At 40.4% G+C, this 16,903-nt stretch overlaps 1 protein-coding gene across 9 annotated transcripts in view; it reads right to left on the bottom strand.

The window, feature by feature from the left end:
* Positions 1-16,903, bottom strand: part of STYXL1 (serine/threonine/tyrosine interacting like 1) — a 76,092-nt gene that overhangs the window by 56,917 nt on the left and 2,272 nt on the right. For 5 of the 9 annotated variants that reach the window (XM_037002648.2, XM_037002651.2, XM_037002649.2 and 2 more), the window contains one exon: positions 9,774-9,877. The exons of 3 other annotated variants lie outside the window; for them this stretch is intronic. In XM_037002648.2, coding sequence (XP_036858543.1) covers positions 9,774-9,876 — 103 coding nt within the window. In that variant the 5' untranslated portion in view covers position 9,877. Of the gene's footprint in view, positions 1-9,773; positions 9,878-10,880; positions 11,029-16,903 lie in introns of those variants that run through there. One more of the 9 variants, XM_037002650.2, reaches the window with a different exon arrangement.

The raw sequence follows: 16,903 nt of genomic DNA, 5'->3' as shown, positions 1-16,903 counted from the left end.
AATATTTGATAAAGGAGCCATGGACATACAATGGCAAAATGACAGTCTCTTCAACAGATGGTGCTGGCAAAACTGGACAGCTACATGTAGGAGAATGAAACTGGACCTTTGTCTAACCCCATATACAAAGGTAAACTCAAAATGGATCAAAGACCTGAATGTAAGTCATGAAACCATTAAACTCTTGGAAAAAAACATAGGCAAAAACCTCTCAGACATAAACATGAGTGACCTCTTCTTGAACATATCTCCCCGGGCAAGGAAAACAACAGCAAAAATGAGCAAGTGGGACTACATTAAGCTGAAAAGCTTCTGTACAGCGAAACACACCATCAATAGAACAAAAATGAACCCTACTGTATGGGAGAATATATTTGAAAATGACAGATCCGATAAAGGCTTGACGTCCAGAATATATAAAGAGCTCACACACCTCAACAAACAAAAAACAAATAACCCAATTAAAAAATGGGCAGAGGAACTGAACAGACAGTTCTCTAAAAAAGAAATAAAGATGGCCAACAGACACATGAAAAGATGCTCCACATCGCTAATTATCAGAGAAATGCAAATTAAAACTACAATGAGGTATCACCTCACACCAGTAAGGATAGCTGCCATCCAAAAGACAAACAACAACGAATGTTGGTGAGGCTGTGGAGAAAGGGGAACCCTCCTACACTGCTGGTGGGAATGTAAATTAGTTCAACCATTGTGGAAAGCAGTATGGAGGTTCATCAAAATGCTCAAAACAGACCTACCATTTAACCCAGGAATTCCACTCCTAGGAATTTACCCTAAGAACGCAGCAATCAAGTTTGAGAAAGACAGATGCACCCCTATGTTTATCGCAGCACTATTTACAATAGCCAAGAATTGGAAGCAACCTAAATGTCCATCGGTAGATGAATGGATATAGAAGATGTGGTACATATACACAATGGAATACTACTCAGCCATAAGAAATGGAAAAATCCAACCATTTGCAGCAACATGGATGGAGCTGGAGAGTATTATGCTCAGTGAAATAAGCCAAGCGGAGAAAGAGAAATACCAAATGATTTCACTCATCTGAGGAGTATAAGAACAAAGGAAAAACTGAAGGAACAAAACAGCAGCGGAATTACAGAACCCAAAAATGGACTAACAGGTACCAAAGGGAAAGGAACTGGGGAGGATGGGTGGGCAGGGAGGGATAAGGGTGGGGGGGGAGAAGAAGGAGGGTATTAAGATTAGCATGCATGGGGGGTGAGGGAGAAAGGGGAGGGTGGGCTGCACAACATAGAGATGACAAGCAGGGATTCTACAACATTTTGCTAAGCTGATGGACAGTAACCGTAATGTGGTTGTTAGGGGGGACCTGATATAGGGGAGAGCATAGTAAACATAGTACTCTTCATGTAAGTGTAGATTAAAGATTAAAAAAAAAAAAGAAAGAAAGAAAGAAAAGGGGGATTACTCCTTGATAGGATAAAACTATTGGTAAATCAAAGATCAACGCATGCTTTAAATATCCTTAATGTTGATCACTTAAAGGGTGTCAGATGATCAGCTATGGAGGTACTCTTTTCTGATAATATTCCTTTCTCTTAATAAAAAAAAAAAAAAAAGGGCAGTCCCTGTGTGCTGACCTCCAATGAGTTCTGCACAGTGGTATAGAGGGCATGTCAAAGTGTGGGCAAAGGGTCTGTTTGTTTCTATGCAGAAGATCAAGGCCTAGCTTGGATACCCAGAAAATGAACTAAGATACGATATGAGGAGAAGCTTCTGGCATCAGCACTCTCTGGAGGACTCGTGCCGGGGGATGATCATCAAAAAGCCTCCACAGGGATCCGGGCAATGCTGCGGTTGTGGCTGCATCCACCCCCACCGTTTCCTGGACTTGCCATTGGAATGAGGAGGGAGATGTCTAGGCTGGCATGTGCATACAGTGAGACAACGAATTTGACCCCATCTGTAGTGTTGGAACTCAACCAGGAGTTGGGAGGGGTGCAAGTTGTAGCACTCCAAAATCTTATGACTACAGACTATCTACGGTTAAAAGAACATATGGGATGTGAACAGATCCCAGAAATGGGCTGCTTTAATTTGTCTGATTTTTCTCAGACTGTTCAAGTACAGTAGGACAATATCCATCATATCATAGACAAATTTTCACAAATGCCTAGGGTGCCTAAATGGTTTTCTTGGCTTCACTGGAGATGGATGGTAATTATAGATTTGCTTTGTTTATGTCACCGTATTCCTATTATGTTAATATGTGTGTGCAAATTAGTAGTTTAAAACCTATACATACTTAAGGTACTCTAGAAGAAGATATGTCAAAGAAATAATCAATCCTCCCATGTTTTCTTTCATATGCTACCTCTTTAGCTTTTCTTCTTCCTTCCTAATTACAACCCTTAAATAGAATTCGTGCCTCATATCGAATTTACCGAGTATCATAATTCCTCCAGGTGGTAAAGATACCTCGAGACAAGTGCTGGGCATAGAAGCCACAGGGCATAAATCTGCAAAGAAGTAAAAAGCTAACCTTTTCAAACAATATGGCTTCTCTCTCACTTACCAACTTTACATTTCCCTGTATGGCCCCGGAAGATGACTGGTTAGCCAGAGACGGGTAAGATTCCTCAAGGGAAGAACAACCTAAGACAGGCACAGTCGCAGGGGGGCCATCAGGTGAGAAACTGGGGATCAACAGAGGTGAGGCTCAGAACCTCATCCCCCCTGCTTTGAGAAAAATCTTCTGCATCCGTGGATGTTTTGCTGCCCTTGTCTAGCTTGGATTAATACTTAGTCCATAGGCACACACCTGATCATCTACATTTGCCCTCTTACAGCACTAAACTATGTTTTCTACCTTTATCTTGCATCTACCTACCACTTCAGCATTTTATTAAAAATAAAAATAATAATAATAGTAGGAGAAATGTGGGATCAACATATAGATCAAGTACAAAAATCAAACGATTATTCATATTTGACCTGATTGTTTATAGGTCATATTGCATGATCAAAACCGAAAGTTTCTGTGATGAATGCCCTTGTACTGTTCACCATGTAAGAATTTATTCACTATGTAAGAATTCGTTCACCATGTAAGAACTTGTTCGTTATGCTTCAGAAGATTGGAGACTGACGAGAATTAGGCTTGAGATGGATTAATGATTGTACATTGAGCGTTGACCCCCCTATACTGAATTTTATTGTTGTTAACAACCATTTGATCAATAAATATGAGAGATGCCCTCTCAAAAAAAAATAATAAATAAAAATAAAAATAAAAATAATAATAATAATAATAAAGGGAGAAATGTGGGATCAAAATATAAATCAAGTATAAAAATCAAACGAATATTCATATTTGACCTGATTGTTTATAGTTCATAATGCGTGATCAAAACCGAAAGTTTCTGTGATGAATGCCCTTGTACTGTTCACCATGTAAGAATTTATTCACTATGTAAGAATTCGTTCACCATGTAAGAACTTGTTCGTTATGCTTCAGAAGATTGGAGACTGACGAGAATTAGGCTTGAGACGGATTAATGATTGTACATTGAGCATTGACTCCCCTATACTGAATTTTATTGTTGTTAACAACCATTTGATCAATAAATATGGGAGATGCCCTCTCAAAAAAAAAAAAAAAAAAAAGCAAAACAGAAAAAATCAATAATATTCATACATACCAGAGCAATTAGGCAAGAAAAATAAATAAAGGGTATCTAAATTGTAAAGGAAGAAGGAAAATCATGCAAATATGATTTTATATGTAAAAATTCCTCAAGATTCCACCAAAAAAACTGTTAGAATTAATTTAGAAAAGTGGCAATATACAAAATCAACATACAAAACAAACCAGTTATATTTCTATACATTAACAAGAATGATGTGATGAGGAAATTAAGGAAACAATTTCATTTTCAATGGTATCAGAAGGAATAAAATTCTTAAGAATTATCTTAACTGAGGAGATAAATGATTTGAACACTTTAAAATGTTGCTGAAAGAAATTTAAGAGACAAATGAATAGGAAAACATTCTGTGTTCATAGATTGGAAGACTTAATGTGTTAAGATGTGAATACTACTCAAAGCAATCTATAGATTCAATGCAGTCCCTATCAACATCCCAATGGCATTTTTTACAGAAATAGAAAAACCTACTCCAAAATTCATTTGGACTCTCAAGGGACTACAAACATAAGTCTTTTCAACAAAGAGTGCTGGGAAAACTGGATATCCACATGCAAAAGAATGAATTTTGGCCCTTATCTAATACTACATAAATAACTCAAAATGGGTCAGTGATATAAATATAAGGCCTAAAAGTATAAAACTCTTAGAAGAAAACATAGAGCAAAATCTTCATGACATTGAATTTGGCAATGATTTCTTGGCTATGACACCAACAACAGGCAACAAAAGAAAAAACAGACAAACTGAACTTTATGAAAATTAGATCTGATAAAGAGATTAGTACTCAGAATATACAGAAAACTCCTACATTCAAAAGAAAAAAAACTGATTAAAAATGGGTAAAAGACTTCACTAGACATTTCCCCAAAGAAGATATACAAATGACAATAAGTACACGGAAACCTGCTCAACATCATTAATCATTAGGGAAATGCAAATCAAAACTATAATGAGATGCCACCTCATACCCATTAGTATGGTTATTACTCAAACACAAAAACAAAAAAATTAAAGTGTTGATAAGGATGTGGAGAAACTGGAACCCTGGTGCACTGTTAGTGGAAATAAAAAATGATGTATCTGCTATGGAAAACAACATGACAGATGCTCAAGGGATTAAAAATAGAACTACCATATGATCCAGCCATTCAATTTCTGCATATGTATCCAAAAGAAATAAAAGCAGGGTTTCAAAGAGATATATGTATACCTTTATTCACAGCAGCATTATTCACAATAGCTAAAACATGAAAGCAACCCACATGTCCATTGACAGACAAATGGATAAGCAGAATGTGGTTTACATTGTATTAGTTTATATATATATAACATATATTATGTTATATTATGCAGCCTTAACAAGAAAGGAAATTCTGCAATATGCTACCACACCAGTGAACCTTGAGGACATAATGATGCTAAGTCAAATAAGCCAGTCACAAAGAGACAGATATTCTAACATTCCACTTGTATGAGGTCCCAAGACAGTCATAATCACAGGCAGAAAGTAGAGCAGTGATTGTCAAAGGACTACAGGTGGGGGAGAGGAGAATTACTGTTTAATGGGTATAGAGTTTCAGTTTTACAGCTTACAAGATGAAAAGAGGTATGGAGATGGATTGGTGAGGTACATAATGTTGCACAATATTATGAATGTATTAAAGAACCCTGACCTATATATTTAAAAATGGTTAAGATGTTCTCAGATTTAAAAATACATAGGCACCAAGAACAAAACTCCTGAGCCAGATGGATTTACCTCGGAATTTTATCAGACATACAGAGAAGATATAATACCCATTCTCCTTAAAGTTTTCCAAAAAATAGAAGAGGAGGGAATACTCCAAACTCATTCTGTGAAGCCAAAATCACCCTAATACCAAAACCAGGCAAAGACCCCACCAAAAAATAAAAATACAGACCAATATCCCTGATGAACGTAGATGCAAAAATACTCAACAAAATATTAGCAAACCGAATTCAAAAATACATAAAGAGGATTATACACCATGACCAAGTGGGATTCATCTCAGGGATGCAAGGATGGTACAACATTCGAAAACCCATCAACATCATCCACCACATCAACAAAAAGAAGGACAAAAACCACATGATCATCTCCATAGATGCTGAAAAAGCATGACAAAATTCAACATCCATTCATGATAAAAACTCTCAACAAAATGGGCATAGAGGGCAAGTACCTCAACATAATAAAGGCCATATATGATAAACCCACAGCCAACATCAGACTGAACAGTGAGAAGCTGAAAGCTTTTCCTCTGAGATCGGGTACAAGATAGGGATGCCCACTCTCCCCACTGTTATTCAACATAGTACTGGAGATCCTAGCCATGGCAATTAGACAAAACAAAGAAATACAAGGAATCCAAATTGATAAAGAAGAAGTTAAACTGTCACTATTTGCAGATGGCATGATATTATACATAAAAGACCCTAAACACTCCACTCCAAAACTACTAGAACTAATATCAGAATTCAGCAAAGTTGCAGGATACAAAATTAACATACACAAATCTGTGGCTTTCCTATACACTAACAATGAACTAATAGAAAGAGAAATCAGGAAAACAATTCCATTCACAATTGCATCAAAAAGAATAAAATACCTAGGAATAAACCTAACCAAGGAAATGAAAGACCTATACCCTAAAAACTATAAGACACTCTTAAGAGAAATTAAAGAGGACACTAACAAATGGAAACTCATCCCATGCTCTTGGCTAGGAAGAATTAATATCGTCAAAATGGCCATCCTGCCCAAAGCAATATACAGATTTGATGCAATCCCTATCAAATTACCAACAGCATTCTTCAATGAACTGGAACAAATAGTTCAAAAACTGATATGGAATCACCAAAGACCCCGAATAGCCAAAGCAATCCTGAGAAGGAAGAATAAAGTGGGGGGGGGATCTCACTCCCCAACTTCAAGCTTTACTACAAAGCCACAGTAATCAGACAATTTGGTACTGGCACAAGAACAGAGCCACAGACCAGTGGAACAGAATAGAGACTCCAGACATTAACCTAAACATATATGGTTAATTAATATATGATAAAGGAGCCATGGACATACAATAGGGAAATGATAGTCTCTTCAAAAGATGGTGCTGGCAAAACTGGACAGCTACATGTAAGAGAATGAAACTGGATCACTGTCTAACCCCATACACAAAAGTAAATCCGAAATGGATCAAAGACCTGAATGTAAGTCATGAAACCATAAAACTCTTAGAAAAAAACATAGGCAAAAATATCTTGGACATAAACATGAGTGACTTCTTCATGAACATTATCTCCCTGGGCAAGGAAAACAAAAGCAAAAATGAACAAGTGGGACTATATCAAGCTGAAAAGCTTCTGTATAGCAAAGGACACCATCAATAGAACAAAAAGGTACCCTACAGTATGGGAGAATATATTTGTAAATGACAGATCTGATAAAGGGTTGAAACCCAAAATATATAAAGAGCTCACGCGCCTCAACAAACAAAAAGCAAATAACCCGATTAAGAAATGTGTAGAGGATGTGAAGAGAGTCAGTTCTCCAAAGAAGAAATTCAGATGGCCAACAGACACATGAAAAGATGCTCCTCATCGCTAGTCATCAGAGAAACGCAAATTAAAACCACAATGAGATATCACCTCACACCAGTAAGGATCTCTACCACCGAAAAGACAAGCAACAACAAATGTTGGCAAGGTTGTGGAGAAAGGGGAACCCTCCTACACTGTTGGTGGGAATGTAAATTAGTTCAACCATTGTGGGAAGCAGTATGGAGGTTCCTCAAAAAGCTCAAAATAGAAATACCATTTGACCCAGGAATTCCACTCCTAGGAATTTACCCTAAGAACACAGCACTCCAGTTTGAAAAAGACAGATGCACCCCTATGTTTATCGCAGCACTATTTACAATAGCCAAGATATGGAAGCAACCTAAGTGTCCATCAGTAGATGAATGTATAAAGAAGATGTGGTACATATACACAATGGAATATTACACAGCCATAAGAAAAAAACAGATCCTACCATTCGCAACAACATGGATGGAGCTAGAGGGTATTATGCTCAGTGAAATAAGCCAAGCGGAGAAGGACAAGTACCAAATGATTTCACTCATACGTGGAGTATAAGAACAAAGGAAAACTGAAGGAACAAAACAGCAACAGAATCACAGAACCCAAGAATGGACAAATAGTTACCAAAGGGAAAGGGACTGGGGAGGATGGGTGGGAAGGGAGGGATAAGGGCAGGGAAAAAGAAAGGGGGCATTATAATTAGCATGTATAATGTGGGGGGGGCATGAGGAGGGCTGTACAACACAGAGAAGACAAGTAGTGATTCTACAGCATCTTACTATGCTGATGGACAGTGACTGTAATAGGGATTGTGGGGGGGACTTGGTGAAGGGGAGAGCCTAGTAAACATAATGTTCTGCATGTAATTGTAGATTGATAACAAAATAAAAATTTAATTTAATTTAAAAAGGACATATGCACCCCTATGTTTATCGCAGCACTTTTTACAATAGCCACGATATGGAAGCAACCTAAGTGTCCATCAGTAGATGAATGGATAAAGATATAGTACATATATACAATGGAATACTATTCAGCCATAAGAAAGAAACAAATCCTACCATTTGCAACAACATGGATGGAGCTGGAGAACATTATACTCAGTGAAAGAAGCCAAGGAGAGAAAGACAAATGCCAAATGATTTCCCTCATTTGTGGAGTATAACAATGAAGCAAAACCGAAGGAACAAAATGGCAGCAGACTCAGAGACTCCAAGAAGGAACTAGTGGTTACCAAAGGGGAGGGGTGTGGGAGGGCAGGTGGGGACTGGGGGAAAAGGGGACTGAGGGGTATTATGTTTAGGACACATGGTGTTGGGGATCACGGGGAGAACAGTGTATTGCAGAGAAGGAACATAGTGGATCTCTGGCATCTTGCTGCACTGATGGACAGTGACTGCATTGAGGTATGGGTGGGGACTTGGTAATATGGGTAAATGTAGTAACCATATTGTTTCTTCATGTGAAACATTCATAAGAGTGTATATCAATCATACCTTAATAAAAAATTTTTAAAAATTCTGAGTAACATATATGTACCTGTGACATTAAAAGCTTTTTATGTTAAAAAAAATGGTTAAGATGGTAAATTTTATGTTATGTGTATTTTATCACAATTTTGTTTGAATTCAGGAGAAAACATGATAATACAAGTTCACACCAGGTTGCAAAAATTTTAAAGGCAAACAAAACAAGTTATTATAAGTGTGTTTCTCACACTGATGACAGGAGTATAAACTAATAACAATCTTTTTGGAAGGCAATTTGCCAACATGTAGGGGAGCTGAATTTAATACTTGGCAATTCCATTTCTAGGTAGATATTCTAAAGAAACTCTTGTACCCAAACAAGGGGAGATGCTCAAAATTGTTGACCGCAGTGCAGTTCACAATGGCAGCACAATACAAGCAACTCCTTGCAATCGATTAGGAACAGGCACATATCCCAGCTACCATTTAAAATAAATAAATTAGATCTTCACATTTAGACATGGGGTGGAAAAATCTCAAAAATATAATTTTAAAGAAAAAAGAAAAAGAAACTTGCAGAAAGAATGTATATTAAGGTACTCTTGGTGTAAATGTTCAAACCACACATTATTTTGAGATGTCTGAATATGCAACAAAAATATAAAAATATAGAAGCAGTCATGGTACATCTGTGTGTAACATTTTATTTATTATGTTAAATTAGAGTGGTGAGTACATGGGTATTTATTAGTATTACTATATATTTGCTGGGTATTTAAAATATTTTATTCAAACAATAACAAGAGGACTCAGAACATAAGTCTTCCAGGAATTTTCCTCTAAATTTAATCTAGAATGATTTCCAAGTAATGTGACAGTAGCAGCATTTTGAGTTATGTGCAGTGAGTTTAATGGTTTTCTAAAGTCATTTAAGTTTGTTGATTCATCGAAAGTAATCTCTGAAGGAAATTGTCTACAACATACTTTTTTAAGTACTCACCCAATAAACAGAGATAATTGGGTTCAGTCAATCTGGAGAGTTTTGTGACTTGATTCAAGATGTTGTACAGCTCTATTGGTTCACACAAAACCAAACCAGTCATCCTATTGGGAAGAATCAATAATGCATAGGTTTAGTACCTCTTTCTGTTTTAAATGAATGGTCACAAAGACACTGAATTAAACTCTTCACGCACTTTCAAACAAAGATGACAGTAATCATGAAAGTGATCGAGAAAGCTTCAGAATTTTGTAGTGAAATGTTTGCAGAAGAGAAAATATTGAACACAATATATCTGAACCACAACACCACCAAGGAGGCTATAAAATAGTCACCAATTCATTTCTTCTTTCAGCAAGTTACTACTGAGAACCTACTGTATGCCAGGCACTGGAAATAATTAGTAAACTACACCCACCTCATGAAGGCTACGGCTAGCATAGAATGCAGACATTGGACCAAAAATGCTTAAAGGTTGAAAAGCACTATAAAAGAGCCAACATCCAGTAGCTAACAGGAGGGCCTCAGAGAAGGGCTGCCTGAGATGTGAGGCTGAGATAAGCTGGGAGGCCAGGCAGGACTTGGTCAGGTAGAGGAGGGAGAGAGGGTAAGGAAGGTGAGCATATTCAGTACCTGAGAGAGGTCAGAGGAGCCTGGTGTGGCCACAGCAGGGGGAGAGTGACAAGACCCTGGGGAGGCCAACCCGAGTCCCCTTGTGAGAGGCCTTGTAGTCTTATGACAAGGACCATGATGGTCAGTGTTGGGAAGTGGTGCTGACTGCCCCACCAGCCTGGGCTCTGCCTCCTGAGTGCGGGCCAGCGCCTGATACATGCACTCCTGTGCACGATTGCCTCTGGTGCCCCAAGGACACTGAGGGGCAAGGGCTGGGTCTGTGTAGCAGCTTCCTGCAGGGAGGTGACCTTTTAGCAGGGGTGGGAACTACAAAGAGCTACCCAGCAGGCCTCTGGAGAACACAGGAAGGTGGAAAAGAAGTTGAATCCAGGGGTAATCTTGCCCAAAACAGTTGGGATTCATCCACTTCAGTGTTACGAGCACAACATTCCTGCGAAAGGCCAAACCTGGACACCAGCCCTGGATCCTTCTCACCTCCTCCAGCGTCATGAATGTCAGCCTCCAATGGATGGCTCCTACTGACATGCAAACATCCTTGCTCCTGACTGTTCCCAAGAGCAAGAATTCTCCCAGGGCTGGTGTTGACTCACTGTCTCTGCTTCCTCACCTCCAAACTCTGTAGGTCTGAAACTCCACTATCTACTTACTGTCCACTGCCCGACCTTGGGGAGTAATTAGCCTCTCTATACCTGTTTCCACCTGTAAAATAGGGGCAATAATGGTATTGCCACTTCTGTAAAATGAGGATAATGGTACATGCCTGTTTTGTGTAGAATAATGAAATTCCAAATGTACGGCATTCTGAGCAGAGAGGATATGCTGAGTAAGTGTTGGCTATTAGCACAACCTTCTCCCTTGGCACTTCTAACCCCATCCAACCAAAGAAACTGCTCTTGGCAAGGTCATCAACAATGTCCATGTTGCCTAAGCCATTAGTCACTACTCTCTGGGCTCAAACAATGGAGCATCTTAGCATTTAACCCTGCTGAGCACTCCTTCCAACTGTCCAGGCTTCCCTACAACCTCTCAGACAAGACCTGCTCCGGCTTCTTTGCGGAAAGCTCTACTCTTCATGTAGAATGCCTTGAGCACAGTCATCTCTTCTCCATCTACACTCTCACTCTAGGACAGGCCTTCTCAACCTCCATACCCATGACATTTGGGGCCATAGAATCCTTTGTTGGCAGGGGAGGGAGCTGCCCTGCACATGGTAAGGTGTTTAAACAGCATCTAGGAACAAACCTGCCTCCCACCCAGCTGTACCAACCAAAAATCTCTCCAGACATTGCCAAATATCCCCTAGAAGGAGGCAAAGTCACTGCTAGTTGAGAACCCCCACTACTCTCAGATCTAGAGTCTAGCACCTTCAATACCATTTGGAGACCAATGAGCCCCAAACTGTGGCCCTGCTTGACCTCTCTACTGAGCATCCAGACTCCACCTAGATGTCTGATGGGCATCTCAATTATAACATGGCCAAGATACAACTTTAATTCACACAGGCCCACACCAATACCTGTTTGGCTTTTTAGTCTTCCCAGTCTCGATACAGCACCTAAGTACTCAAGTCCACATCCCAAATCCCTCCTTCCCACAGCCCTGAACATGCAATCTATCAGCTCCACTACCTAAATATATTCCAAAGCCATCCACCTCTCCATCTCCAGGCTAATGCCCTAGCCCACTCACATCTCTCCTGATGATGCCGTACCGTGCAGCTAGACCTCTTGCTTGCTTTCTCCCTACAATCTCATCTCCACAGGCAGTTGGGGCCATCTTTTCAAAATATGAGTTTGTCTTCACTTCTCTTGCCATTATCTGCCATTATCATGCTCGTTTGTTTGCTTCACTGGCAATCTCCCTGCACTAGGATGTCTGGGTTGTAAGGACAGGGATCTTGTCCTTTCACTGCTGCATCCTTATCTGGTACTCAGGATATCTGCTGCAGAGTAGGGCTCAATAACCACATGCTGAACAATACATTGTCAGTCACTGTTCCTGCTTTCACCAATGGGAACCTGATGCCATACATACAGATGCCACATGGAGACACCTCCTAAAGACCTCCTCACTCCTCTCTCAGTTAGGTCCCAGGTCCTCTACCTCTGAAAGCCCTGTCCCCAGACCATTTTGGAGGTGGTGAGTATAGGGGAGATAGAATGGGCTTTGCATCTAGTCCCAGTTCATTAAGCCAACCTAGTAGCTGGCCCCTAACCATCTGGCCTGTGCCTCAGAGCCCATCTTCAAGCTCCCATTCACTTTCCCCCATTACAACCCCCACCTCTTTATTCACTGACTGTCTCTGGGCATCAGGGAAAAATCCAGTCCCAGGGATCAAGTCCTTCAGACTGCTCTCCTTCCCAAGGAGGGCACTCTCCCTGGTCAAACAACAGCTGCCCCTCACCTGCTGGTAAAAAGCAAGAAGGGAGGGCAGAGCCAAGATGGCAGCATGAGTAGGACAGTGGGAATCTCCTCCCCAAAACATATATATTTTTGGAAATACAACAAATACAACTATCCCTAAAAGAGAGACCAGAAGATACAGGACAACAGCCAGGCTACATCTACACCTGTGAGAACCCAGCGCCTCGCAAAGGGGGTAAGATACAAGCTGCGGACCAGCAGGACCCAAGTGCCCCTCACCCCAGCTCCTGGCAGGAGGAGAGGAGTTGGAGCTGCGAGGGAGAGGGAGCCCAGGACTGCTAAACACCCAGCCCTAGCCATCTGCACCAGAGTACAGACACATGGTGCGAGGAGTGCAGGAAACTAGCGAAATGGACAGTAAAACCTGCGAGCGGGTCCCTGCAGCCGACACCCCTGGGACAAAGAAAAGCGAGTGCTTTTTGAAAGTCTTAAAGGGACAGGGACCCCACAGCTGGATGGAAGCATCCTGGGACACTTAGCCCAGAAGCTGGGGATCCCGGGGAACTCCGGGCACCCTAACCCCCTGGGCTGCAGTGCAGCTCTGAGACCCCTCATGGCGATAACAGCCCCACGCCCATTCCCCCTCCAGAGCAGCCCCGCCATAGCAGAGCAGCAGCCTGAGGCTGGCCAAGCCCACAGCAAGGGAGCTTCCTCCATAGTGGCTGGGCAAGAAACAGAGACCCGCCAAAACAAGCTGCTAGGGGGTCGCCATTGTCCCAGGAAAGAAAAACCAAGAGCAAGTGGAAAGGGTCTTGGTTCTCCCAGCTGACAGACAAGCCAACAGCATACCACTGCATCTATCAACATGAAAAGGTAGAAAAATTTGATCCAGACCAGACTAACCCAGACATCCTCTACATCCTCCCCTGAGAAGGAATCTGGGAAGATAGATTTAACCAATTTTCCTAAAAAAGAATTCAAAATAAAAGTCATAACCATGATGATGGACTTGCAGAGAAATATGCAAGAGCTAAGGAGGGAGAATACAGAAATAAAACAATCTCTGGAAGGACTTCAAAGCAGAATGGAAGAGATGCAAGAGACCATTAATGGATTAGAAATCAGAGAACAGGAACGCAGAGAAGCTGATGCAGAGAGAGATAAAAGGATCTCCAGAAATGAAAGAATATTAAGAGAATGGTGTGACCAATCGAAACGGAACAATATTCACATTATAGGAGTACCAGAAGAGGAAGAGAGAGAAAAAGGGACAGCAAATGTCTTTGAAGAAATAATTGCTGAAAACTTCCCCAAACTGGGGGAGGAAATGGCCTCTCAGACCACGGAAGCACACAGAACTCCCATGACAAGGGACCCAAGGAGGGCAACACCAAGGCACATAATAATTAAAATGGCAAAGATCAAAGACAAGGACACAGTATTAAAGGCATCCAGAGAGAAAAAAAAGGTCACCTACAAAGGAAAACCATCAGGCTATCATCAGACTTCTCAACCTTACAGGCCAGAAGAGAATGGCATGATATATTTAAAGCAATGAAACAGAAGGGCCTTGAACCAAGGATACTGTATCCAGCACAATTATCATTTAAATATGAAGGAGGGATTAACCAATTCCCAGACAAGCAAAGTTGAGGGAATTTGCCTCCCACAAACCACCTCTACAGGGTATCTTAGAGGGACTGCTCTAGATGGGAGCACTCCTAAAAAGAGCACAGAACAAAAACACCCAACATATGAAGAATGGAGGAGAAGGAATAAGAAGGGAGAGAAATAAAGAATCATCAGACAGTGTTTATAATACCTCAATAAGCAAGTTAAGTTAGACACTAAGATAGTAAAGAAGCTAATCTTAAACCTTTGGTAACCACAAACTTAAAGCCTACAATGGCAATAAGTACATATCTTTCAATAATCACCCTAAATGTAAATGGACTGAATGCACCAATAAAAAGACACAGAGTAATAGAATGGATAAAAAAGCAAGACCCATCTATATGCTACCTCAAACCCAAAGACATGCACAGATTAAAAGTCAAGGGATGAAAAAAGATATTTCATGCAAACAACAGGGAGAAAAAAGCAGGTGTTGCAGTACTAGTATCAGACAAAATAGACTTCAAAACAAAGAAAGTAACAAGAGATAAAGAAGGACATTACATAATGATAACAGGCTCAGTCCAACAAGAGGATATAACCATTATAAATATATATGCACCCAATACAGGAGCACCAACATATGTGAAACAAATACTAACAGAATTAAAGGAGGAAACAGAATGCAGTGCATTCATTTTGGGAGACTTCAACACACAACTTACTCCAAAGGACAGATCTACCAGACAGAAAATAAGTAAGGACACAGAAGCACTGAACAACACACTAGAACAGATGGACCTAATAGACATCTATAGAACTCTATACCCAAAAGCAACAGGATGTACATTCTTCTCAAGTGCAAATGGAACATTCTCCTGAACAGACCACATACTAGGCCACAAAAAGAGCCTCAGAAAATTCCAAAAGACTGAAATTCTACCAACCAACTTTTCAGACCACAAAGGTATAAAACTAGAAATAAATTGTACAAAGAAAGCAAAAAGGCTCACAAACACATGGAGGCTTAACAACATGCTCCGAAATAATCAATGGATCAACGACCAAATTAAAATGGAGATCCAGCAATATATGGAAACAAATGACAACAACACTACCAAGCCCCAACTTCTGTGGGATGCAGCGAAAGCAGTCTTAAGAGCACAGTATATAGCAATTCAGGCATATTTAAAGAAGGAAGAACAATCCCAAATGAATAGTCTAATGTCACAATTATCGAAATTGGAAAAAGAAGAACAAATGAGTCCTAAGGTCAGCAGAAGGAGGGACATAATAAAGATCAGAGAATAAATAAATAAAATTGAGAAGAATAAAACAGTAGAAAAAATCAATGAATCCAAGAGCTGGTTCTTCGAGAGAATAAACAAAATAGATAAAGAAGATGTGGTACATATACACAATGGAATATTATTCAGCCATAAGAAAAAAACAAATCCTACCATTTGCAACATGGATGGAACTAGAGGGTATTATGCTCAGTGAAATAAGCCAGGCAGAGAAAGACAAATACCAAATGATTTCACTCATTTGTGTAGTATAACAAAGTAAAACTCAACGAACAAAAACAGCAGCAGACTCACAGACTCCAAGAAGGGACTAGTGGTTACCAAAGAGAAGGGACTGGGGAGGGTGGGCGAGGAGGGAGGGAGAAGATTAAGGGTCATAGGGAAGGCTATATAGCACAGAGAAAACAAGTAATAACTCTATAGCATCTTACTACACTCATAGACAGTAACTGCAATGGGGTGAGGACTTGACAATATTGGTGAATATTGAAACCACAGTGCTGTTCTTATGAAACCTTCATAAGATTGTACATCAATGATACCTTAATTTAAAAAATTAATAAACAAAAAAAAAGTTTTAAAATAAAGGTTGGAGGCTTGCCAGCTGCTAGCAAAGCAAGGAGAGGAAGCTGCACTTAAAACAGCCTGCACCCCCCAGAATTTGTTGAGGCAAAGGATGCAGAAGTGTTTCCTATAGACCAGATACAGGCCAGGCAGCACAGAAGCCATCTTAAAGGCACTTTGTCCAGGAGAACCACTTAGAGAAACAATGGAGAAATGGGAGAGACAGGTAGTGGGGGATCCCAGAAACCAGGGGCTGAGGGAGCAATTGACAGGAGCAAGACTGAGCTGCAACCACCTGGGTCAAGGGAACTGCAGGTAAAAGACCCACAGAAGCAGCACATGGAGCAGAGAGTCAGCTACAAACTTCTGTTGGGCTCAGAGAATAATAATGCCTTATAACAAGGGAACCTTTCCTGCCTGTCTCTACTCTTAACCCTCCCTCTGCCAACACGGATCAGTGTGTCGGAAGCCACAGTCTGCATGGGGAAGAGGGCAGGAGGAGTTAGTGAGGAAGCAAGATAGAGAAGTAAGAGAGGTCAACCACTCTCCAAAGGTGAGAACCTAAAGCAGCTCAAGAGCAGGAGGCAAGAAGCTTGAACAGTGAGTTAGGTTCACAGTTTTGACTATGTGAACCAGACATTTAGGCTA

This window comes from Manis javanica, chromosome 10 (genome assembly GCF_040802235.1).
Source record: "Manis javanica isolate MJ-LG chromosome 10, MJ_LKY, whole genome shotgun sequence".
Lineage (NCBI taxonomy): Eukaryota > Metazoa > Chordata > Mammalia > Pholidota > Manidae > Manis > Manis javanica.
This window is presented reverse-complemented; position numbering and strand designations above follow the sequence as displayed.